This window comes from Scyliorhinus canicula, chromosome 2, assembly GCF_902713615.1.
Source record: "Scyliorhinus canicula chromosome 2, sScyCan1.1, whole genome shotgun sequence".
NCBI lineage: Eukaryota > Metazoa > Chordata > Chondrichthyes > Carcharhiniformes > Scyliorhinidae > Scyliorhinus > Scyliorhinus canicula.
In genome coordinates this window covers 221,087,968-221,115,191 of record NC_052147.1, presented here as the reverse complement: position 1 = coordinate 221,115,191, position 27,224 = coordinate 221,087,968, and the positions used below count along the sequence as shown (strand labels likewise).

The window sequence follows — 27,224 nt, the reverse complement described above, 5'->3', positions numbered from 1 at the left end:
CAGAATCCCACCCCCCCATCAGCCATACAAAAAGCATGAGGGCCGACATAGTCTTCCTTCAAGAGACGCACCTGAGGGAGAAGAACAGACTGAGTGTAAATAAGAGCTGGACAGATGTACCAAGCGTGCTTCAGAACAAGAGCGAGGGGGTGGCCATGCTGTTTAGCAAAAGGGCGAACTTTGCAGCAACAAACACGGTGACAGACCCAGGGGACGGTATGTAATAGTTAGCAGCTGGACACAGTCCTCTTCACCAACAAGGCATTCTGCGAAAGAATGTCACAAGCCATTGACAGATATGTAACCTACAATCAAAATGGGGACGTCTCACCCTCCGCATTCGGGGAGGCACTGAAGGTGGTGATAGGAGGGAAATAATAGCATACAGGGCACTCAGGGACAGGAAGGAAAGGAGGGCTAGGCAACGGCTGATTGATTCTGGATTGGTGATACTCCACAGCCCTGACTATGGAACTATTGCGGAGAGGAAAAAGCTACAAATGGAATTTGACATGCTCTCCACTGGGAAAGTGGTGAACGAGCTCTGCCAGACACTGGGAACCTTTTATGAACATGGAGACAAGGCCAGTCGCCTGCTGGCTCACCAGCTGAGAAATCAGGCAGCCAAGAGGGAGATAGCGCAAGTGAAGGACAGCAACAGCAAGCTAGCCTTGGCCCCAGACAAAATCAACAAGATCTTCACGACCTTCGACCAAGAGCGGTACATCTCCGAGCCTCCGGTGAGGGATTTCAAGATAAAGTGATTTTTCGACGGGCTGGACATACTACCTGTGGGGGAGGGAAAGAGATGGGGTGTGGAAGCACCGCTAGAGCTGCGAGAAGTTATGGAGAGCATCAGCTCCATGCAGTCGGGGAAGGCACCAGGTCCGGATGGATTCCCGGTGGACTTCTATAAATAATTTGCGGCAGCACTGCCCCGCACCTGCAGGAGGTGTTTAATGAAGGTGGGCTTTGTCAAGGACGGACAGCTAACGGCTAACATCAGGCGCATGCTGAACGTGATTATGACCCCCACCCGGGGAGGGACTTGACAGAGTCGAATGGAGGTAGTGAAATGGTTTGGCTGTTAGCCAGGGTTCACCTTGTGGATGAAACCATTGTCCAGTGCTCCCATGCCGTGCGTATGGACAAATGCCACTAGTTCTGAATACTTCCGGCTGCACAGAGGCATGAGGCAAGAATGCCCATTGTCCTCGCTGCTGTTTGCTCTGGCAAGCGAGCCATTGGCTATCGCCCATTGAGCAGCGAAGGGGTGGAGGGGCATCCAGAGCGGAGACGGGACTCTCACTCTATGCGGATGACCTGCTCCACCTTGTCTCAAACACTCTAGCCAGCATGTGAGGAATAATGTAAGTCCAAAGGGAGTTTAGAGCCTTCTCCGGTTACAAACGCAACCGCAGTAAGAGTGAAATCTTTCCTGTGAATCCACGCGTGGGATGGTGGGACCCGCTCCTGCTCTCTCTGGCGGGGAGAGTGTAGACATTCAAATCCTATTCGGATCACTCCCGATATTCATGCCCAAGGACCTCTTCACCAAAATAGACAAACTAATCATGGTGTTTGTTTGTGGAGCAGTGGGGGGCAGAGCCCTAGGACACATAAAAGTGTCCTGCAAAGAAGGAGGAATGTGGTGGTGGTTTGGGGGGGGGGGGGCATGCAACTGAGGAATTTACTCCGCAAGAAGACTGCAAAATTCTCCCAGTGACCTGGACAGACCTCTGACATTGGATGAACTGGGGTCGATAGCTGCACTGACATGTATGGATAACTGCTAGAAGAAATAAGGGCACCGCTGGATGAGACATAGGGAAAATGGAAGAAGAACTAGACACGGACATGGGAGGAGGACTCTGGATCGAAGTATTGCATAGGGCAAACTCCCATCTCCTCATGCACAGGGCTGAGCATAATGCAGCTAAAGGTAGTGCACAGCGCTCACTTGACCTGAACATGTATGAGCGGGTTCTTCCTGGAGGTGGAGGACAAATGTGAATGGGGCCAGAGAGGCCCGGCCAACCAGACCCACATGCTGGTCCTGCCCTGCGAGTGGGTCTTCCAGGTATCCGGACAGCAAAAGCTTTTTAGGGGGAGAGGGGCAGAGGCCCTAGCCTTTGCCTCCCTGATTGTCTACTGGAGAACAGCAGCACCACCCAAGGCCGTAGACTGGCTGTCCGACTTAGCGGAATGCCTCAAATTGGAAAATATAAAATTCACCGAAGGTTTGGAGAAAGGTTTCCACAGTACATTCAGAAGTCTTACAGCACCAGGTTAAAGTCCAACACGTTTGTTTCAAACTGCTCCTTCCTCAGGTGAATCTGAGGACGGAGCAATTCTCCGAAAGATAGTGTTTGAAACAAACCTGTTGAACTTTAACCTGGTGTTGTAAGACTTCTTATGTGCTCACCCCAGTCCAACGTTGGCATCTCCACATCCACAGTACATGGAAGCAATTTACCAAACTGTTCGTGACCAGCAACAAATAAGGAGTGGGTGTGGGGGGGGGAGGAAGAAGAAGAGTGGCTGAAACAGACAAAGGAAGAGAAGGGGGGAGGGAAGCCGGGAGGAGGGAAGGCTTTCAGGGAAAGCAGGGCAGGGAGGAACCAAAGGGTATTGAAGAAAAGAGAGCCCATGGGTGCGACCACGGCAAATCAATGGAGTATGCCTTGGTGACGCCCTGGTATATTTTAATACCATGGGGCCACATATAAGTAGAAGAGAACAGTTGTAGTAACCAATTACTGGAGGCCCAATGTTAGCGTGCCTCGTAGCTGTATATATGGGCTGGTTTAGCTCAGTGGGTTAGACAGCTGGGTTGTAAGGCAGAAGAAGGCCAGCAGTGCGGGTTCAATTCCCTGTACCGGCTTACCCAAACAGGCGTCGGAATGTGGCGACTAGGGGCTTTTCACAGTGACTTTCATACTTGTGACAATAAAAGATTATTATTATTATTATATGTTTCCTATGTATTCATATCTGATTACTTGGTTTACCCCTTCGTCATTTTAATTTTCTGTTTCTATTTCTTATTCCTTTTTGTATTTCTTATTCTTTTTTGCAATGTTGTCAAAAACAAATGTGAAAACCAATAAAAATGTTTTTTAAAAATTGAAAGATCGAATGGAGGTGTTCAAAATTATACTGAAGTAAATGCAAACTTCTTGCTCTGGCAGTGCTCAACCAATGCTGGCAAAAGCAGAATTTCCAATAGCTTTGAAAGACAGAACTTTTGATCTTTATTTGGAAAGGGCAAGGGAATAGGACAAATTATATAGCTCTTTGAAAGAGCTAGCAGTCGTGAGATGGGTTCAATTACCTCCTTAGGCTGTAAAGCTCTGTAGTATTAAGTTTGCAGTGAATAAAGATGCCATGCGCCTATGTTGTTTGTGCTGACTGTGCAATTCACAACGGATTTCACTGCCCTGCCCTCTCCCATAGCCCTGGATCTCCCTCTACTTCTGTAGCTTATCTACTCTTCATTTAAATGGTGCACTACTGTGCCTCGAAAAATGTGATTTGTATTTATTACTGTTTTGTTGTGCCTTGTTGAAAGAAACCAGGTGGAATATCAGGCCTCGCTTCTAGGTAGAGTAAAACCATTAAGTCCTTAAGTTTATGCACAGTTTTGATTGCTTCATGGGTTTATTTGTTGGGCAGTGGATGGAGGTCTGGGGTATATGTGCTGTTGCCAACATTTGGTGGTGGTGCCTTGATAGAGAGCAGGAAAAGCAGAAGGTAAAGTGAGTCCAACAATACAGTTACCTGAGCTGCAGAGATTGCTTCCATGGGGGAATGGGATGCAATTGATGGGAGGGGTTGGAATAAAAGAGCAGGGACGAGAGGCATGGGAAGAAGGGAATGGCATAGGAGGTTTGGATGAGTTGATGGAATTGGTTAATTGCAGCAAAATGCGAGAACAATTATTTCTTAGAACATATTGTTCAAAAGCTATACTTTGTGCTAAACATTGAGATTTGCGAGATTTGAATGAAAAAGTCCTTCCAAAAGCTGTCAGGTTAATTAAAAAAATATAGCAGCCTTGATTCTGTACACAAAGAAGATGATGGTCTATACCCTCCAGAGTTTCCATACAGTCTACTTCCAATGGGCATGTTGGAAGGAGCTGTTATAATGTAGCTATGAAACTTGAATCCTAAACAAGGACTTTGTTATGGAACAAGCCCCCCCCCAGTTGCTGTTTGCTTCAAACTGGTCTTGCAACATGCTGAAGAATAGCCCCCATGCTTTGTGAAAGCCCTTGTCCAACCCTTGGATGGTGTAATTGATCTTCTCCAGGTAGAGATAGGTCTGCCAGCCAGTATACAGCTGTGGATGGTGCCACAGATCGCCAGCTGAGCAGGATTCTCCAGCATGCAATTGAGGAAGCAAAAGCCAGGGCATCGGCCCTCTTCCCTATATGTAGTTCTGGGTGTTCCGAAAACCCGAAGACTGCCATTGTCGGGCATAGCTCGACTCCCACCTTCGCAACCTTGGAAGGCTGTCCCGAACCCGGCAGGTCTGGGGCAGGCCTAGCACATGTGAACGTGGTTGGCCGAGCCTCCCTGGCACCTTACACATTTACACTCCACCTCCGGGAAGAACCTGTTCATTCGGGTTCTGGTTAGGTGAGCTTTGTGCACCACTTTGAACTGCACAAGGCGTAGTCTAACGCAGGAGGAGCTGGAATTGGCCCTACTCAGTGCTTCGCTCCAGAGTTCCCAACCCACTGTCCCCAGTTTGTCCTCCCATTTTCGCCTGGCTCTGTTTAGTGGTTTTCTTGCCCTTTCCAGCAACCGTCCATAAATGTCCCCACAGTTCTCTCTCTCTCTCTCTCTCTCTCTCTCTCTCTCTCCCCCCCCCCCCCCCCCCCCCCATGTCCATGTTTATTAGCTCTTCCGGGAATGTGTCTCTCGCTGCCTTGTGGTTACTTTCCGTCTCCTTGTGGAGAAAGTGGTTAATTTGAAAGTGCCTGAGTTCCAGTCCTTTCGGTAGGTCCAGGTCTTCTGTCAGTTCACCCAAGGTCGCGAGTCTGTCCCCTGTGTAAATATCCCTGACTGCTAGCATCCCCCTGTCCTGTCTCCATTTTCTTAAAGGTGGTGTCTAGCATGGCTGGTGGGAATTTGTGGTTGCCGCAGGTGGGGGCCAAGGAAGACATCTTGGTTAGACCGAAATGCTGCCTTATTTGGTTCCATGTCCTCAATGTGGCTACCATCACTGGACAGGATATGTATTTTGCTGGGAGGGATGGGAACACTGCCGTGGCAAATGCCCAGAGGTTTGTTCTCTTGCAGGAGGGTTCCTCCAGCCTCACCCATTCCGCACTGGGTTCTCTTATCCATTCCCTCTCTCATTTGGCTGTGGCTGAACGGGCAGATTTCAAGGAAATAGAGTTGGGACGTCTTGTTGAAGTTTGTACAAGACATTAGTAAGACCGCATATGGAATACTGTGTTTAGTTCTGGTCACCCTATTATAGGAAGGATATTATTAAACTAGAAAGAGTGCAGAAGAGATTTACGAGGATGCTACTAGGACTTGATGGGCTGAGCTACAAAGAGAGGCTGGATAGGCTGGGACTTTTTTCCCTGGAGTGTAAGGGGCTTTGGGGTGATCTTATAGAAGTCTATAAAATAATGGCGGGCATAGATAAGGTATATAATCAGCATATTTTCCCACAAGTAGAGGAGTCTGGAACTAGAGGGCATAGGTTTAAGATGAGAGGGGAGAGATACAAAAGAGACCAGAGGGTAAACTTCTTCACATAGAGGGTGGTGAGCAACTGGAACGAGCTGCCACAGGCAGTGGTAGAGGCGGGTACAATTTTTTCCTTTAAAAAACAGTAGGCAGTTGCATAGACAGAATGGGTATAGAGGGATATGGGCCAAATGCGGGCAAGTGGGACTAGCTTAGTATCAAAACTGGGCGGCATGGACAAGCTGGGCCAAAGGGCCTGTTTCCATGCTGTAAACATCTATAACTTTATGACTCGTTTGACTTTCAACTTTCAATTCAGGAAAAAAAACAGATCCCATTAGACTTTCATATTCTAAGACTATTAGTCACAGGATCAGGCTCTTGACAATATTTTTATTTATATTCCTCGGTCTGTTTTTACACATGGACAGTTTTATGTAGAGTGAGAAGTTTTGATGCTGTTGATCCTTTATTTCAAGAAGTACTGTAGTAAGAAAGATATTAATTTGACCGCAAATGTTTTGCTGATCTCTGACAGTATTAAAGATTACTGTCTGAAACACTAATTATGCTAATTAAAATTAAAACACATTAGAGAATCTGATTAATGTTGCCCCATGTCATTTAAAATGAATGGAATTTCTTTGTTGATTAGGTGGCAAAGAGAGACCAGAATTAAGACTCTTGGTGGCCGTCTCCAGGGAGAGGTGATTTATTATGCTCCCTGTGGTAAGAAACTTCGTCAGTACCCTGAAGTAATAAAGGTAATTCCTGAAACTGATTTAACAATGTTATGTTGTCTCAAATCTTGTTGAATCTGAAATTGCTGAAGAAGAATTGTAGCTTACAGGTAAAATAGTTGGATTTAATGAGTTCTACTAATTTTAATATTTTATTTGTATTTGTTTTAGTATTATTGAATATTTTGTATGGCATGCATTTCCTTTCCACAGAAAAACATATTTCCTGTATCATGATGTACCATTTCTAATGGGAAATCCTAGGTTAAAATGTGAACACTAACTTGTAACAATCACTTGTAATGCCAGTAGACAGTTGCCTAATTGGGATTGCAATGTTAAGTGGTAACATTGCTCTGTTATGCCACTAAGCTTATACTGTCACTCAAAATAATTTCTCAAAAATTCTGCCATAATTTCTCAGTTACTAAAATTATTCTTGTCCAAAATATGTTTAAGCAAAATTAAAACAATAAAATATTAACTTATTTCACAATAATATGATTAACATTGAATTGCCTTTTCCATTATAATGTCATCATTTTTGCTTGAAGGTCTTTACCCTTCCCAAAAGCCTGTACTCCAACCTAATGGAGAAAGGTACAGTTTGCAACACCATGTAAACTATGTAAAATCCCTGTGTGTAGGCAGCATCGTGGGCCAATACCTGCACGTTGTTCTTTAATTGTATCAATGGAGAACGCTCCGCAGGCCATGGCCTGTGACACTTCTTACCCCATGGGTATTGATGTAAGTTGGAGTAGATGCAACGCTACATCAAATAATTTCTCTTCCAATATTTTTGCTCATAAAGTGACTATTGATGATTGCTGTCTGAGCTTGTGTAGTGTACATAATTTCCCAGGATGTATCAGCCAAACTATTGGAGAATTCTTTGCAGCATTCATCTGTTTCTACAAATTGTATTTCAAGATTTTTGTAGAAACGTTAAAAGTTAAATTTCAAAAGTTTTATTCAGGTAAAGTTCAAATTGTATTTTCAAATGCAGAGGTTGCTTGTGTGTGACGGTGACAAATAAGTAATGATTTAACTGATTACACACTAGTTACAGTTTTATTTTGATTACATCTCTTTGATCAAATTTGCAACTTTTTTTACATTAACTCCGCAATGTATGCAAGTTATGGTCAATAAACTAAGAGAAAATCTCAAACTGGGCATGCCTTATCTCGGAGTTGATATGTTTTTTAAAAAAAACTCAAGTTGAATTTTAGCACATTGTAATTATTAACAGCTGTTGAAGACAGAAATAAATAAATGATAAAAACAAATAAGTTGACAGTACTTAGCATATATCCTTTTCTACAGCATTGGCACAGATGTAGACATTTTAGATGAGCTATATGCACATGCACTTGCCCTGGCACTCATCCCCTCATGCCTGTTAACAAAGATTTATGGGGCTTACTTGTTTGCAATAACCATCCAATTGTAAATTGCATCAGGTTCGAAGGACCTAACCACATGGCAAGAGTGAATACTTTTAAGTGGTGAATTCAGAAAGCTTGCATTAAAAAGTTAAAAAATCAGAAAGATAAAAAGCACAGTGTCAATTAACAGTAGTTAGCAGCAATTAACAGTAAGCGGTGAAAGCTTAACTCTAGCAATTGAACACAAATCTCACCACCCTCCTCAGACCAAGGCATGAGGTGAAGACTCCAAAAACATGGACAACATGGGCAAGCTTTTCCAGTTGTTCACACCAGCGGGATATTCTGATCCCACCGAAGGTGTGTGGGTCTCCCAGCGACGAGGGGTACAGTCAACGGGAAATCCCATTGACAACGACGGGACCAGAAAATTACACTTGCAGGCCGACTCTGCAGCTGAAAAACACACGGCAGGCTGCTTGGTAAATTCCACCCCATGTTAACCCAAGATGGATTCTCAAGACCTTTATTTTATATCTCAAAGACATTGTATATCCACCTTAGCTAGGTTGTTGAAAATAGCCATTGGGTCTAGAATTTGTAAATATTGAAATAAGAGTTAATCCATTGGTTTTAGTTAATTTTGCATGTCTTAATCTTAAATCAATATCTTCTCTTGAGCTATATCTCTTACCTTGCGTTAACCTAAGTGTCGAACAATAATTGCTGTCATTTATAATTGAGACAAATTGAATAAAGGCCTATTAATTTCTTCAGTCAAGGTTAACATAAGGTCTAGAAGTTCATATTATCTTTCCAGCCTGTCTGAGAAAACAGCATTTTGCAAGTCTCATGACTTTAATAATTGTATCCTTAAAATCAAGTGTTAAGTATTTATAATTTTTAAAAGTTACACATTTTTGTGTTTATATTACCAGTCTTACAAATGCATCTATTTTGATTATATCTCGTTGATCAAACTTAGGATTTTGTTTTACATTGATGTCACCATATAGTTAGATTTATTGTCACATGTACTGAGGTACAATGAAAAGTATTGTTCTGCGTACAGTCCAGGCAGATCGTTCCATACATGAACACATAGAACATATGATAAATACATGAGGATGCATAATGACAATACATAAACATAGACAGCGGGTGAAGTATATGGTATGTGGTGCTACAACTAAAGAAGATGCATCAAAAGATCAGTTCTGTCCATAAGAGGACCATTCAGGAGTCTGGCAACAGCGGGGAAGAAGCTGTTTTTGAATCTATTGGTGTGTGTTCTCAAACTTTTCTATTTTCTGCCCGATGGAAGAGGTTGGAAGAGAGTAGGAGGGGTCTTTGATTATGTTGCCTGCTTTCCCAAGGCAGCAGGAGGTGTAGATAGGAGGCGGGCTTGCGTGATGGACTGGACTGTGTTCATGACTCTGTAGTAGCCTACTGAAATTTCTTTGCATATGTCTGCAAATTTTATTGAGTTAACTTCAGAGAATCTCTTAATTTGAGCATGAAACTATCATGCCTTATCTCAAAGTTGATATCCTTTCTACATCAGTGGCATAGATTAAATGTGACATTTGCACATGTACTTGACCTGACACTCCTACTCCATGCCCACACACTATTCTGCCCATGCTCTTCCCTGACTACAGGTAGAAGATATGAGCAAGATTTTGTCAAAACTCGGGTAGCACAGTGGTTAGCATTGCTGCCTCTCGGCGTCGAGTGCCCAGGTTCGATCCCTGCACCAGGTCACTGTCCATGTGGAATTTGCACATTCTCTCCTAGTCTGCAGTGGGTCTTGCCTCCGCAACCCAAAGATGTTTGGGTGGCCGTGCTAAATTACACCTTAATTGGGGGGGGGGGGGGGGGGGGGGGGGGAATTGGGCACTTCAAATTGTTTTGAAAGATTTTGTCAAAAACAACTTATTTATCCCATCAAAATTGAGCCCGAGGTAGCTACTGTTACTCTGAAATTTACGTACCTTTTTGTATTAAAATTCAGGGCTCTGTTCCACAGTTACACACCGACAGACCCCATGCTGTCATGCACTAGCAAACAGTATATCGTCACTCCAGGTCTCATATTGTAGTTTTATCAAAGCGCAGTTGCAGCAATCTGTGACTACCCCGTTACTGCCAAAACCAAGAAGCCTCAAAATGTGTACAACTTATTTTCTTCAGTAATGGCAAATATTAGCCATTGAGGGTTTCTCATTCATGGTTTTCACAGAATATTGGATATTAGTATGGAATTACATCCCCGCAACATCAGTAAAAATCCAGAATACCATTTACTCCAATAATGATTTATTTAGGATAGTGCGCAACATTTAATGCTCTAAATGGCATTAAAAATTATATTGTTCTAAAATAATGTCTACTCTGATTCATTCAAATGAGAGATCTACCAATACATGTAAATGATTTCTTTTTTATTAAGTATAGGTATAGCATGTAACTATCACATTTATTTCCTGTAAGTTTCATGCTTCGTCCCTGTAACACTTTCCCTGTGACACTTAATCGATAATGCCTCATTCTTTAAACAAAATGTATCCAATCACTCACATTGTAAATATCTAAACAATCAGTAAAAGCACTGTCGCTGTTGATCTTTAAGTATTCTTTGCATTTATTTTTTTCCTGTAGTACCTTACAAGGAATGGAATTGCAGACATCACTCGGGATAATTTTAGCTTCAGTTCAAAAATGAAGGTTGGTGACTTCTATGAAGCCAGAGATGGGCCTCAGGTAATGGTAGTTTTAATTACAGATAATTACTGGCATGTATTTTGACTTTGGTTTTCATTAATTGTAAACCTTAGATGGTCTTTTCCCTCAACCAGGAAGTCAATATACTTCATGATGGGGGACTGAGAAATACAAACTAGGAATATCTCTGTTTTAAACTCTGGTTTATGCTATTGCCAATGTCAGCCCGGGTGGGGAAATCAAGTATACTCACTACCTCAGCTACAGGTAGTGAAAAGTGTCCAGGATTTCCTGCTGGTTGATATCCGCTGACTCCTCATGGAGCTATGCATGTCTGGGTGGAGAGGGTTTGTTTGGCTATAAGGCCTCTAACTGTAGGCTAGTATATATTAAAAGTGCTTGCTTGAGCAAGGTACGTGAGCATGTTAGTGCCTATAAATCATTCCCAGCATGAAGTCAGTGCCTTAATATTGTGATGTGGAGATGCCGGCGTTGGACTGGGGTGAGCACAGTAAGAAGTCTTACAACACCAGGTTAAAGTCCAACAGGTTTGTTTCAAACACGAGCTTTTGGAGCGCAGCTCCTTCCTCAGGTGAATGGAGAGGTATGTTCCAGAAACATTTATATAGACAAAGTCAGAGATGCTGGACAATGCTTGGAATGCGAGCATTTGCAGGTAATCAAATCATTACAGATCTCCCTGGATCCCTGGACACCCCGAATATGGCCTCCCGGGGACCCGGGTCCAGCTTCACATGCACCACCCTGGAAATTACCCTAAACACCTCCTTCCAGTACTCCCCAAGCTTTGGACAGGACCAAAACATATGAACGTGATTAGCGGAGTCCCCTCCCCCGCAACATTCACACACATTATCTACCCCTTCAAAGAATCGGCTCATCCTTGCCCTCGTGAGGTGTACCCTGTACACCACCTTCAGCTGTATCAGCCCCAACCTCGCATACGAGGTGGAGCCATTCACTCTCCGGAGCAGCTCACACCAGACCCCCTCCTCTATAACCTCTCCCAATTCTTCCTCCCACTTCGCTTTGACCCCTCCAGTGGTGCCTTATCCATTTCCAACATATCTTCGTATACCACTGACACTGTCCCCTTCTCCAGTCCACTTGCCGCCAGCACCTCCTCCAACAACATGGAGGCCGGTTCCTCCGGGAAACTCTGTATCTCCTTCCTGGCAAAGTGCCGAACCTGCATATACCTAAACACTTCTCCCTGCTCCAGCCCATACTTCGCTTCCAGCTCCCCCAATCCTGCAAATCGACCCCGAGGAAACAAATCTAGAGTCTTAATCCCCTTCTTTTCCCATTTCATAAATTACATTTTTAACTCTAGTTTCATTTGAAGCAATAACATATGAACATTATTTTGGATCAGGGTGGCAATCAATAGTTGGGATTACAGGGATAGGGTGGGTGTGTGGATCTCGGTAGGGTGCTCCTTTGGAGAGTCGGTGCAGATGGGCTGAATTGCCTCCTCAACCGTCGGGATTCTGTGATTCTATGAATGCTTCACAGCTGAATTTCTTTTTTTTTTACTTCAAGCTTTCATTACTTGAAATGTTATGGAGAATATGCATCAAAATCATGTGCCAGTAGTAGATAGAAATTGTTTTCCTGTTCATTTTTGCTGTCAATCATATATATTATGATCCATGATCCCTAATATTGCCCTAATTTTAGGTCACTTGTGCAGATTTAGAAAATCTTAGGAAAGAGTAGGCAGGTCTTTTCAGTATAAACTTAGTATTAAAAATGATTAATATTAATAAGCATCAGCTTATTACCCTTGAGATTCTGAGTCAAAAGTCATATGTGCAAGTCCCACAAAGTACTGCCCAGAGTCAACCCAGACTAAGGAATGGCACTTTGTTGGCGGTGTTATCTTTCAGATAAGTGTTCATTTGGGCTTGTCTATCTGTTAAAGATTTTATAAAGGGCATGATGGGTTCTTATAGAATTTCATAGAATTTACAGTGCAGAAGGGTTACAGTTCTTGAAGTGCCTAAGCCAACAATTATCTGTTCACTAACACCAAAACAAAAAGTAATTTTTTATCCCACTGCTGGCTATGGGATCTTGCTGTGAAAATATGTGCTGCTCCTTATGCGTACTTAACAATGGTGTTTGCACTTTTGAAATAATTAATTGATTGTAAAGCTTATTTATGAATGTCCTAAAAGGTTCTGTATAAATGCAAGTTCTTTGTTTTTCTTTAATCTTTGCACTTTTACCAGCCACCAATTGAATTAGGATGCAAACAGGTACATTTTAGCACGGCTGTCTGAGCATTATCTTCAGTTGCGAGACACCTACAATTCCTTCTTAGTGATGCTATTTTGAAATAAGGTGGAATTCTTCATTTGGGAGACTATGTGCTCCCGTCGGAGTTGAATTGCACCAGTTTTACGAACCCCCTGGGGTCGTAAAGCAGGATGCAATTCAGTGTTTCATGCCATGCAAATTTAGGCATGGCGTGGAATACGAGGGTTTCCCAGGGAATCCCACTATTGGGCCACCTCCCCACTGCAAGTCACACCACTTCCAACCTCCCACAGCAGCCCCGCTACTGGATTGCCTGGGTACGCGACCCCCAAATACGGGGTGACCCGAACTGGGACACCCCCCACCCCCAGGGACTCCTGTAATAGGGCCAACCCCCTTCTCCAGGGAACCACCCCGCACAGGGAACCCCTGCTATGGGGATCCCTCCCCCTTAAAAAGGACCCCTATCTGGAAGCTAGAGAGCAGTCCAGCTAGGGGCAGTGGAAGGCATTATAGTTGTAATACCTTGCAGCTCCACGTGTCCATTCCTGGAAGGTGAGCAACTGTGCCTGCATCTGGTTCCCATAGATCCATTAGTTGAAAGCCATTCAAAGCTTTCCAGTAGTGGTCTTTGATTGACAGCTTCTACAAACGATCTGCAGCTTTGATCCATTCACATCCCTTCATGGTCCAGTTGCCCATGTGGTGAAACCTCAATGTCTGTAAACATTTACCACTTCAAAGAGAGGTAAGTGCAGTGAAATCAAACTTGAGTGATTGGAATGCACTTGCATCTCTTTTATGTGCATCTCCTGTTTGTGATGCAAATCAACATATAAATGATTTATGGAACATAATTTAAGTGAAAGAATGACGAATACTACATTAATAAAAGTGGACACATTAGCTATGCTGTACATTAGGTTTAATACAATTTATTATTAAAAAATCTCAGTTTAGACTCATAAAAAATCCTGCTAAACATCATTTCAGGGTATGCAGTGGTGCCATTTAAAAAACGAGGAAATAATGCCAAAAATAAAGGCAATGGAAGGACGGAGAGGACGTCCACCAAATCCAGAAAAACAGCGTGCTAGAGACGAATCGAAAGTGAGACGTCGTAAAGGCAGGCCACCAAATATTGCAAGACCAGATTTCCAAAGGAACAGTGATGCAAAACTGTTACGAAAATTGGAAGCTCAAGGTAAGCATGTATAAGTTGGATACATTACGTATCATTATTAAAAGTCAATTACTTGATTTTATTTTGAAATGTTTTCAGCATATGCAAAGAAAGCAGCAGAATTAAAGATGATGCAGAAACTAGAAAAGCAAGCATTGGCACAGAAAGCTAAAGAAGCTAGAAAACAACAAGGTAAGTACTGAAATTTTTTTTATTGGGGTTGTCACCTACTGTACAAAACGGTTACAGATTTTTGGATTGTTTGTTTAGACCTGCTGAATTTACTGGGCAAATATTCTTTCCAGCAATAATGGCAGCAGAAGAAAAACGGAAACAAAAGGAACAACTGAAGATGATGAGACAGCAGGTACTCTAATATGTTTAATTTGCTGCTTTTAACATTTACCAAATTATCTCTCTTGTGCCTTTGAGTAGTATTTTTGTCTCATATTTATATTTTTACGCTCTCAAGGCAAGCAGTTTTATCCCACGCTTTCGGTGGTATTTCAACTATAATGGAACTTAAAACTGCCAAGAGGGAGGTTTGTCTTTATGCCACTACTGCAGCTTCTGTTATGAATTGTGATGGATATGTACAGTTAATATATTGACCTGTGATTTCTGGAAGTAGCTGCCTTTGGATTACCAAATGGTATTTCACGTATTTGTGCCTTTTCTGTATTTTTCAGTGCAGTGTTCATCCATGTATCCTAAACAGTTTTTTTTTTTACGGATTCCATAGTTGTTTTCCAAAGTCCTGTTTTACCTGAAGAATTTGAGATTTTGCTTTCATTGCTTTGTGGTTCATGTATCAGAGCTTTTGGTATCAATTTTGTGTCTCACAATTTACTAAAAATACATTTAAAATAAAATAATACTATGTGCAGCAAAGTTAGACTATTGATGCACAAATCTGTTTCTGCAACTTTTATCAATGTTGTTTTATTTGCTCTGAGCTTTTGGCTAACAAGTACCATTGTATTGGTCACACCCAGAATGGGTTGCTAGCTTTTAGATATTTTAATGTTCCATTTCATTCACATGCGTGCTTATTAGATAAGAATTCAGTGATATATTTAAAGGCCATCAGATTTTAAGCTAAATCATTTTTTTGAATCTGTATAACTGAAATGTGACAAAATATTTAAAATGTGAAGAATTTGAAAAGGAATTTGATTTTTTGATTGATTGGATTTATTTGTTGTCACATGTACCAAAGTACAGTGAAAATATTTTTCTGTGGCCAAGGGAACGTACACTGTATGTACATAGTAGACAAAAAGAATAATCGACAGAGTACATTGACAAACAGTACATCGACAAATAGTTATTGGTTACAGTGCAGAACAAGGGCCAAACAAAGCAAATACATGAGAATTGAGGAGAAAAAAGGCAAATGTTTCAAGATTTAATAAGTTGAGTAAAAACGTACCAGATTAAACTTTTCTATGAAAGATCATGAGAAATCTCAGCTAGTTTTTTTAAATGCTGAAAAGCTTAACGTCAGCTGAGAATTATTAAAGAAGTTTCAAAAGTTGAAGAATTTGCCTATCTCTTCAGTGTAATGGATATATGGGGAGATTTAAAATCAAATAAGAATATTTAAGACATTTCTTGTTGCAAAGTGGATTACCTCAAACAGCAAGAAAGTGCTACCTATTTTTCTCAGTTCAGCAGGCTTTTAGTCTTTTTTTTCCAGGATCCTGCAACTGTTAATATCAGATAGCACCGCAATAAGTCACAAGTTAATGTGTGTGAGAGTTCAGTAGGTAAAGATCTGGGTGCTGTTTCAAGAGGTAGCCATGATGTGGAGATGCCGGCGTTGGACTGGGGTGAGCACAGTAAGAAGTCTTACAACACCAGGTTAAAGTCCAACAGGTTTGTTTCAAACACAAGCTTTCGGAGCACGGCTCCTTCTTCAGGTGAATGGAAAGGCTTGTTCCAGAAATGTTTATATAGACACAGTCAGAGATGCCCCGGAATGCGAGCACCTGCAGGCAATCAAATCATCAAAGATGCAGAGAGAGAGGTAACTCCAGGTTAAAGAGGTGTGAATTGTCCCAAGCCAGTTCAGTCGGTAGGCCTCTGCAAGTCCAGGCTTGTTGGTGGGGGCCGAATGTAATGCGACATGAATCCCAGATCCCGGTTGAGTCCGCATTCATGCGTGCGGAACTTAGCTATAAGTTTTTGCTCAGCAATTTTGCGTTGTCGCGTCTCCTGAAGGCCTCCTTGTAGAATGCTGACCCGGAGATCAGAGGCTGAATGTCCTTGACTGCTGAAGTGTTCCCCAACTGGAAGGGAACAGTCCTGCCTGTTGATAGTCGCACGATGCCCGTTTATTCGTTGTCGCAGTGTCTGCATGGTCTCGCCAATGTACCACGCTTCGGGACATCCTTTCCTGCAGCGTATGAGGTAGACTACATTGGTCGAGTCGCACGAGTATGCGCCGCGTACCTGGTGGGTGGTGTTTCCACGTGTAATGGTGGTGTCCATGTCGATGATCTGGCATGTCTTGCAGAGATTACCCTGGCAGGGGTAAGCTTGTGTTTGAAACAAACCTGTTGGACTTTAACCTGGTGTTGTAAGACTTCTTACTGTTTCAAGAGGATTAAGGTTGACGGGTGGAGAAACCAACCAATCCATAGTGGATGTAGTAATTTGAGAACTCCTGATTTTTTTTCTCTGCTAATTTCGGTTAACTACCAGGTGGACCCTCTGCTATGAATATACAAGGAGTGAGCAGAAATTGAGAAGAGAACATAGGGAGGCTACAAGGGGACATGGATAGGTTACATGAGTGGACAAAGATCTAGCAAATGGAGTAAATGTGTAAAATGGGAAATAGACCATTTTGGCAGGAAAAATAAAAAAGAAGCATATTGTTTAAATAGTGAGAGATTGCAGAGATTCAGAGGGACCTGGGTGTCATTGTGCATGAAAATCACAAAATGCTAGTATGCAGGTGCAGCAAGTAATTAGAAAAGCTTATAATCTTTGTTCTTGTCACAAGTAGGCTTAACACTGCAATGAAGTTACTGTGAAACTCCCTAGTTGCCACACTCTGGCGCCTCTTCGGATAAACTGAGGGAGAATTCAGAATGTCCAATTCACTAGCGGTGCGTCTTTCTGACTTGTGGGAGGAAACCGGAGCACCCGGAGGAAACCCACACAGACATGGGGAGAACGTGCAGACTCTGCATAAACAGCGACCCAAGCCGGGAATCGAACCAAGGTCCCTGGCGCTGTGAATAGAATGTTAGCATTTATTGTGAGGAAAATTGAATATCTAAGTAGAGTGGGGGTTATGCTTCAGTTGTATAGGAAGCAGGTAAAACCAGATTTGGAGTACCATTGGTCTCCTCATTTAAAGAAAGGCGTAAATGCATTAGAAGCAGTTCAGAGAAGGTTTACTAAATTAATAGCCCAAGAATGAATAAATTGGACTGTCCATCACATTGCACGTTGAACTATTTGTAAGGGCAAGCCTTAAAAGCCAAAATTGCAGTTTCTTGTTGCACCATTTTTGCGTTACATCAATATTTCCTTTGCTGAACAAAAATATCGTACTGTTCTTTCTTGATAACTGCTTGTTCTCTATAATTTGGGTTATTGTGTGTTTTCTATCATCACTGATTTTTATGTGCCGCATCACATGTTATGATGAAACAATGACCTCCGAATTCCAGTTTTCAGCCTACCAGGTAACTGTCAAAATAGTAATGAACTGTGTGGAACATTGGGCTAACCATATAGCACTTTCAGCTGCTTTATCTGATTTTATTGGAGCCCCATGTATCCAACTGTGTTGATTGGAGTTGATGCATGGGAAGTCCTTGCTGTTGACTGAACACCTGGAGATGAGCAGACAGATAAGGCATGGCAAAAGAGGAGAAAATATATGACCAGATGGTAGAAAAGAGAGTCCACCAGAAGGAAAAAAACATCAGTTGATGTCGGGCCAATTATTAATTTATCTGTGCCAGCCACAGAGTCCAACTTGTGAATCGGCCTCTACAACCACAACAGGCTATGTTAAATCCAGAAGTGACATACACCCTGGGTATAGTCCTTCCCGAGATGGATGGATGCAATCACTTGATTTTAATTTAGTGTGTGCTGATGTCTCCTCTACAGCAGTGAAGATCCTAAAGGAAATGAGTCTGGCCAGCTTTAACCAACTTTTTCATGCAATGCATGAAAATCACATCATAAACCTGTCCATAGTTTGCCACTCATTGCTGGTCTACTTCATAGTTCACAGAAAAGTCAAATATAGGAAATATATTCACATCATTACATCCTGGGAAGCTATTTTGTTTTGTTTGAGTAGGACTATGTTAGGAGAGCATAAAGTTTTCATACTTCTCTGGTTCATGCTTGACCTAATTAGGTGGATTGGCCATGCTAAATTGCCCATAGTGTCCTAAAAAGTAAAGGTTAAGGGGGGGGGGGTTGTTGGGTTACGGGTATAGGGTGGATACGTGGGTTTGAGTAGGGTGATCATTGTTCGGCACAACATTGAGGGCCGAAGGGCCTGTTCTGTGCTGTACTGTTCTATGTTCTATGTAATCTGGGAAGCACAGTAGCACAAGTGATTAGCACTGTGGCTTCACAGCGCCAGGGTCCCAGGTTTGATTCCCTGCTGGGTCACTGTCTGTGCGGAGTCTGCACGTTCTCCCCATGTCTGTATGGGTTTCCTCCGGGTGCTCCGGTTCCCTCCCACAGTCCAAAGACATGCAGGTTAGGTGGATTGGCCATGATAAACTGCCCTTAGTGACCAAAAAAGGTGAGGAGGTGTTATTGGGTTACGGGGATGGGGCTTAAGTGGGTCAGTGCAGTCTCGATGGGCCGAATGGCCTCCTTCTGCACTGTATGTTCTAAAGAGACTGCTTTATGCCAATAGTGACTAAGGTAAAACAATGCGTTTTCTTTCCTGAGCACTAATGTAAGGGACCCGAACCGAGAAATTTCTTGACTCCATCTACCCGCTTCTAAGATGAAAAGCCAGCCCTTCATCGCCAAGTCCCAGGGAGGTGTTAGGAATGCCAGGTTTTGCAAATGGTTATATTTTAAAACTATCTATTTCAAGATCGAATGGAATTTAGAGAATAGCTCATCAGGATTTCCATCTGAATGTAAGGACAATGTGATCCACATTGCCATGGTAATGCACTTTAAGAGAGTAAAGTTCCATAGGAAACCATTGTAGGATCTGGTTGCAGGTTTTCCTAAAAAATATTACTGAATCTCACAGACAGGGTCAGTCTGCAAGAATCCGAGTGAAATGATAGGGGCAGCAAGTCTCTTGTTATTCACTGTGTAGGATGCAGATGGAAGCTAGTGCTTAAATTGATGAGACCAAGTTTGTGAGTGTTTAAACTGGATGATTCACCTAGTTTTGGCTAGAGGGAGGATTTTCCAATTAATCCCTCGCCAAAAACGTCAGTTTTGGAAGTGGAAGTAATCGGCTGGGATAGGGCAAATGGGAGAATAGCTTTGGACTGTTCCTGGATTATGAAGTATCCACTGATGAGACAGTGTGAAGTATTTTTTTAAATATATTTTTAGATCATGGTCCAGAATCCCCCTAGCTGTGGGCAAGCCCAAAACATATGATTTGCAGGCCGTCTTTCGTACCTCTCATTTGTCCTCTACCTCGGGGAGGAAACTACTCATACGAGCTCGAGTCATATGGGCCCTGTGCACCACCTTAAACTGTATCAGGCTCATCCTGGCACAGGATGATGTTGAATTCACCCAGTGCATAATTTAGCTCTATCCCAGCTCCTCCCATTTCTGTCTTATCACCTCCAATGGTGCCTCCTCCATTCCCAGCAGCCATCCACTAATACCTGGAATCTTCGCTTCTCCCAGCTCATCCTGAGTTTTTTTTTTAAATAATTTTTATTCAAGTTTTCAACAACAAATTTTATCACAACAGAGAAAAACAGTAATGCCTCCCCTCCAATACAAAAACAATAAATTAACAAGAAAAAGAAATAAGCATAGAACCATGTGAACAAACCCCCATAACGAACCCGTAGCCCCCCCCCCCCCCCCCCCCCCCCCCCCCCCCCGGCTACCTTCCGCCTATTCCCGTCCATTTTCCCCCTGATTCTTGGTCACCCGGCTATTCTTCCTCTTGTTCGTTGGCCACAAACATGTCCCGGAACAGTTGCATGAATGGCTCCCACGTTCTGTGGAAGCCGTCGTCTGACCCTCGGATAGCGAATTTGATTTTCTCCATTTGGAGAGATTCCGAGAGGTCGGACAGCCAGTCTGCAGCTCTGGGTGGTGCTGCTGACTGCCAGCCAAACAGGATTCTACGGCGGGCGATCAAGGAGGCAAAGGAAAGGGCGTCCGCCCTCCTCCCAGGAATAGATCTGGCTGGTCTGAAACCCCGAAGACCGCCACTATCGGGCATGGCTCCACCCTCACCCCCACCACTTTGGACATAGCCTCGAAGAAGGCTGTCCAGTACTCCACAAGTCTGGGGCAAGACCAGAATATGTGGGTGTGGTTGGCCTGACCTCCTTGGCACCGTTCACATCTGTCCTCCACCTCCGGGAAAAACTTACTCATACGGTTTCTTGTTAAGTGGGCTCTCTGTACCACTTTTAGTTGCGTCAGGCTGAGCCTTGCGCATGTGGCGGTGGAGTTGACCCTATGCAGTGTTTCGCTCCAGAGTCCCCACCCTATCTCAATCCCCAGGTCATCCTCCCATTTCTTTCTTGTTGCGTCCAGTACGGTGTCGGCCCTTTCTACCAGTCAATCATACATGTCGCTACAGTTCCCTTTCTCTAGGATACTTGCGTCCAGTAGGTCTTCCAGTAGTGTCTGTCATGGCGGTTGTGGGTACGTCCTTGTCTCCTTTTGTAAGAAGAGCTCATCCTGAGTTAACAATATCCAGTGGAATATACCTTCGCAAATAGAGGCAATCTCCTTGTGCCCAAAGCCTTGCACCTGTATGTATCTGAATTCACTTCCTCCTGGCAGCTGGTACTTCCGCTGCAACTCTTCAGCCTCGTGGACCTCCATTCCATGAACAGATCCTTTACCCGCTCTACCCCTTCCCTGCGCCTATCCCTGCTGGTATGAACCTATGATTTCCTCATATTGGGGCCAGTACAGACGTAGGTAAGATACATACAGACTCCAAAGAGCTGCCTCAGCTGGTTCCATATCTTGAGGGACAATTCCATGACCGGGCTATCAGTGTAATAAACTGGGGGAGAATAGGAGCAGCCTTCTCCACCTCTACCCATTCCGACCCTCCCCCCTCCCTCCAGCTGTCGCACTTCTCCACATTTGCCGCCCAATAATAATATTGCAGCCCCCCCCCAAACCCACATTCCTCTCTGCAGAATAGTCCTTCAAATCCTCTGCGTCTTGCCAGGCCATGCAAATTCCGAGATTAACTTATCTACCCTCCTTTTGAAGGAATGTCAGTTTTGAAACAAATCAAAACCTCGGGAGAATGTTCATCTTTATGGTCTGCACCCTCCCTGCTTAGGACAGCAATAGGGCATCCCACCTTTTCAGATCCCATTGTACTCCTACCAACTTGGCCATATTCCACTTGTGAATATTGTTCCGTCATGGGCCACCTGAAATACCAAAACCATGTGTTGGCCAGCCTGAATCCCAAATTAGCACTCTTCCCCTGGAATGTCACTGGGAATACCTCCCTCTTTGTCACATTAAATTGATACCCAGAAAAAGCACCAAACTTCCCTAATAGGTCCATTATTTTCTCCATATACTTCAGTTGAATTGAACTTATAACAACAGATCATCCATATATAATGACACTTTGCTCTCTACCTCTCCTTTCAATGCCCTTCCACAGTTGTGACATCCGGAGCACAATAGCCAAAGGCTCACTAGCCAGCGCAAACAGCAGCAGGGACAGCAGCACCTCTGACCTGCGCTCCTATGTAGCCAAAAATATCCCAAACTCATGGTGTTCATCCTCACACTTGCTGTGGTAGCGGCATATGACAATCACACCCACAAAATGAACGTTGTCCAATGCCAAACCCAAAACGGCATAGTATCTCAAACAAGTAGCTCCATTCTACCCGGTCAAAAGCCTTCTTTGCACCGAATGATATAATAACTTCCGCTAGACATTACCACATTCAACAGTTACCTAATATTGCCTGTGGGTCTTATAGGATATAACCACCCCTCCGGACCACTGCATTCAACACCTCCCAAAACATGGAGGGTGAGACCTCCCCATTTTGGTTGAACTCCACATAGTCTTCTATCACTGAGGCCACCTTCTTGCAGAATTCCTTGTCCCCCAGGAGCGCCGAATTGAACCTCCACGAGGGCATCTGGGCTCGACCAGTTTCAAATCTCACGTTCACATAATGTAGCTCATGGTCCAATATCAAAATCGCAGCATTTATAGAACATAGAACATTACAGCGCAGTACAGGCCCTTCGGCCCACGATGTTGCACCGTCCTGTGAAACCCTTCTAAAGTCCCTCTACACTATTATAGAACATAGAACATTATGCTCCCACAATACCCCTTAGCATTGATTTGCCCACCACAAAAAAGTCTATTCTAGAGTATACCCGATGCACGTGGGAGAAGAAGGAAAACTCCCTCTCTTCTGGATGCCTAAACCTGCACAGATTCCCCCCCTCCTAATCTGATCCATAAATACCCCGAGGTCCTTCGCCATTCCCCATTGGTCAATGATTTGGGGCTTGACCTATCAATCTTGGGATCTAACACGCAATTGAAGTGGCCCCCTCCATTATCAATTGATATGAATCCAGGTCCGGGATGGGTGCCAATGTCCTCCTAACAAATTCTGTGTTGTCCTAGCTGGACACGCATATGTTCACCAAAACAAACCCCCCCGCCACCCCAACCAGAAAGAAAACTCTCCTTACCTCCAGGTTCCCCTCTTGTCTGGACCCACCAAAATGGCTGCCCCTTCCGTTCTCACCTGCACCGAGCCACAAAGTCTATTGCACCTTGAACCTGTGCCCCCTTGTAATTGTCATTTCCGCCCTGGGAAAAAGCCTCCCAACTGTTCACCTATCTATACGCCAAATAATTTTATAAGCTTCCATCAAATGAAATTATAGTCTCTAGATATGATGCTAAGTTTGTCAGGTATTGAAAGAAGCATTATTTGTGTCCATTTGTATCTACAATATAAGTTTCAATCTGCTTAACTAACATCTTTTGCTAGTTTATTCAATTTTAAGAATAGTTATTGCACTTTTTTTAAAAAATGCTGATACTGTGCATGTTTCTCTACAGGAAAAAATCAAAAGAATTCAGCAAATAAGAATGGAAAAGGAACTGAGAGCTCAGCAAATTCTAGAGGTAGAATCTCTCGTGGATTTTTTTTTGTGTATTAGTAATTTGATGTGATGTGTAGATTTTAAAGTTTTGATTCTGTCTCGAGTACTGCCTGTGTAAGGGCTATTCCAGAATCTAACAAAAATGCAGGTGATATTGCCTGGCCCTCTTAATTTTAATTCAGCTCTAAATTCTGCCGAGTACAATGGCAGTTAATGGAAGCCTGTCCCCTCATTTTGCCTCACACTTAGAGTGGTATCCCTCAAGCTATATATAATCAATTGTCTCTAAAGGAGAGAGATGCTTCTGGTCTTTTATGGACTATGGCTAATTGCTAAATTACTTACAGTGACTAGGATCTTCTAAACCCTCTTGCTTATAATACATATTACAAAATAGTTTTGTTATGGACCATGGGGGAAAGGCGACCATATGACACTAAGTGAATTACTCTTAAAGCGAGTGAGCACAGACATGATTGGCCAAATGGTCTCCTCCTGTGCTGTAACAAATCTGTCATTCTGCCTCATGTTTTGGATTTGCAGTAGTTGTTTAAAATGTAAGTATTTAATGTTCTCCTTCCCCAATTAAAAAAAATGGTTTGATTATTTACATTATTTGAAAATATATTTTATCTCTTCTTCCAAATAGTAGGTTTTGTAATTCTTGCTTTGGTACTTATTTAAAAGTTAATGTTTCCAGTAGTTGCTACTCCATGGGCCAACACCTTCTGCTTGTGGTCATTCCAAATGGACCCGGATAGCTGACTGACTCTGGTTGCAGTGTCTCAGCTCAGCATCCAAATGTCTCAAACATTACAACCTGTTTAAAGGTTATCCAGAATGCTGGAAGGAAATCCTCTGCAAAGACCAAAATTACGTTTTTGAATGCTTGTTTGCCATGTGACTGATTGTTGAGGTTTACACTGGGTACTGTACTTCCACCTTCACAGGCTGAAAATTCCACATTGTATCTCTATCATGCAGAATATGATCATCATCGTGGGAAATTCTGAGTGTCCCATATGAACGAAAGCAAATTGCAATTATATGACATCTTTACCCCAAAATGCCCCAAATTATATTCGTAGGAACACTGTAAAGCAGAAATTTGACACCGAGCCACAGGAGGCTGATGACCAGATGGTCAAAAAGGTTGATTTTAAGGAGTACACTAAAGGAGAAAAGAGGTAGTGAGTGAAAGTGGTTTAGGGAAGGCACTTCGGAGCTTAGGGCCCAGGCAGCTGAAGATACAATTAAAGTGCAATTAAAATTGGGGATGCCCCAAAGCCAGATTTACTTGCAGTGCCACCTAACTGTAGATATTCCAGAGGGAGTAAATTGCTGATATAAGGGGAGGTGAAGCCATGAAAGGACTTGAAAGCATGAATGAGAATTTTATAATTGAGGTGTTACCACTGGGTACCATGATGTGGAGATGCTGGAGTTGGACTGGGGTGAGTACAGTAAGAAGTCTTACAACACCAGGTTAAAGTCCAACATGTTTGTTTCAAACACTAGCTTTTGGAGCACTGCTCCTTCCTCAGGTGAATGAAGAGGTATGTTACAGAAACATATAAATCGACAAATTCAAAGATGCCAGACAATGCTTGGAATGCAAGCATTTGCAGATCATTGAGTCTTTACAGATCCAGAGATAGGGGTAACCCCAGGTTAAAGAGGTGTGAATTGTCTCAAGCCAGGACAGTTGGTAGGATTTCGCAAGCTCATGCCAGATAGTAGGGGACGAATGTAATGCGACATGAATCCCTCTTCATTCACCTGAGGAAGGAGCAGTGCTCCGAAAGCTAGTGTTTGAAACAAACATGTTGGACTTTAACCTGGTGTTGTAAGACTTCTTACTGGGTACCAATGTAGTACAGTGAGAACAGTGGTAATGGGTGAATGCGACATCTGAGTAAGGACACGAGCAGTAGAGCTTTGGATGACCTTGAGTTTACAGAGGGTAGATTTTTATTTTAAAAATTATTGATGGGGTGTGAGCATTGCGGGCAAGGCCAGCACTTATTGCCCATTTGCGAAGGTGATCATGAACCACCTTCTTGAACTGTTGCAGTTCATGTGATAAAGGCACAGCTACAGTGCTGTTAGAGAGTTATTAACACAGTGATTGTGAAGGAATGGCATGCAAGTCCGGATAGTGTGTGATGGGGCTGCTGTTGAAGGAGTCTTGGTGAGTTGTTCAGTGCATCTTTTAGATTGTGCACACTATTGCCACTGTGCACCAGTGCAGGAGAGAATTAATGTTTAAGATGGTGAATGAGGCATTGATCAAGTGGGTGTTTTTTCCTGAATGGTGTCACGCTTCCTGAGTGTTGTTGAAGGTGTGCTTATTCAGGCAAGTGGAAAATATTCCATTGCACTCCTGATGTGCTTTGCAGATGGTGGGAGGTGGCATGGGGTAAGTTGTCAAGTTCAGAGATGACAGAGGTATGAATGAGCTGAGGCAGGGGTGGAGTTTGATGATGTTACTGAGGCGGAAATAGGAAGTCTTTATGATGGTCAGAAGTTCCTTCAGTTGCAAATAGTCTTATTTGGTTTCAGACAGTTGCCATTGCAGTGCCACCCAGCTGGATGACGGTGGAAATACATTGGAGCAAGATACTGTGGTCAGCTGTGCCAAGGCTGTAGACAGCTCGAGAAGGGCAAAGAGGCATAGATTATTTTGGCCATCGTCACATAGGATGTCTTTGATAAGAGGCACTTTGTATTGGCAGAGACTTGATTGGAGGGAATCAAGCAAGCAGTTTTGGGAATGGTGGGCACAGATTTGGGAGGTGACTGCACATTCAGTGACTTTGGAGAGGAAAGAAAGTTTGGAGATGGATGATGGGGTTATTTTTAAGGAAAGGGATAATAGTTTTGAAAGAGAGGGGAACTGAGGGAAAGTTAAAGGAATTTTGGCCCAATTAGTTAATGGAAGAGAGGTACAAAGCAGAGGCAGCTGATCGGATTGCCTCAATCTTGGTGACAAAGAAGTTCATATTTTTCCTGCACTTCATATTAGAGGTGATGATACAGAAGGCAGGAGAGAGACAGGTTAAAGAAACCTGCTTGCAGTAGAAAAAAGAAACCTATTTGTAGCAAAAGAAAAATGAAGCTGCGGGCTTGCTTTGCATTCCAGGATTACCATAGAATAATAAGCAGATTTAAAGGATGAGAACCGGACTCGATGGTGCTTCAAGTGTTCTCGTCAGATATGCCAATTAATGGCTAAAGTAGGTATTCACCATATCTTGTCAAGTCTGTCTCCCCCTTGCACTTCAGGAAGCAGAGATAAGCACATTACTGGGGAATAGCCAGGTTGAGAGACGGTAATGATTTTAGTGGGAATTATGGTATCAATTACTAGCTGCAGCAAATGCCATGTAAACAGAGGACCAAAGGCCAGACGGTTGGAATTTTAGAAGTGTGGTATTAGTAGAGGAGTAGATGTTTCCATGGGTGGCACAAAATACAGGAGGGAAATTTCTAACTCGGGTCCAGATTTCAGATTAAGTGGTAGACCGCCGTAAACATTCTTGGAGGTATGTCTGACATTGTATTGCCAATTTAAAACGAATTTTCATGGCTATATGTGAGAAAAGTGAGATTGAATTGCTTGAATTTCTTGTTTCTCATTGATCATTCCTGATACTCTTTAGTTCATTCATATTTAGTCAGTTGGACTATTAATTTGTTTTTTGTACAACAGATGTTGATGTTTGGAGATTCCCTTAGGCCACAGGCAGATGTGAAGCCTTTGAAAGACGTGATGCTATTGAAGTGTGCAAGGCATAGTGTGCAATTTAGGTGATATAAAATACTTTGCTCTTGTGACGATGAGACCGAATTGTTCTGT

General features: G+C 43.0%; 1 protein-coding gene across 16 annotated transcripts in view; it reads left to right on the top strand.

Annotated features, from left to right (window-relative positions):
• Window positions 1-27,224, top strand: part of baz2ba (bromodomain adjacent to zinc finger domain, 2Ba) — a 563,986-nt gene that overhangs the window by 384,728 nt on the left and 152,034 nt on the right. For all 16 annotated transcript variants that reach the window (XM_038789612.1, XM_038789617.1, XM_038789613.1 and 13 more), the window contains 6 exons: window positions 6,367-6,475; window positions 10,504-10,605; window positions 13,843-14,053; window positions 14,132-14,224; window positions 14,338-14,399; window positions 23,322-23,387. In XM_038789612.1, the coding sequence (XP_038645540.1) occupies window positions 6,367-6,475; window positions 10,504-10,605; window positions 13,843-14,053; window positions 14,132-14,224; window positions 14,338-14,399; window positions 23,322-23,387 (643 nt within the window). The remainder of the gene's footprint in view (window positions 1-6,366; window positions 6,476-10,503; window positions 10,606-13,842; window positions 14,054-14,131; window positions 14,225-14,337; window positions 14,400-23,321; window positions 23,388-27,224) is intronic.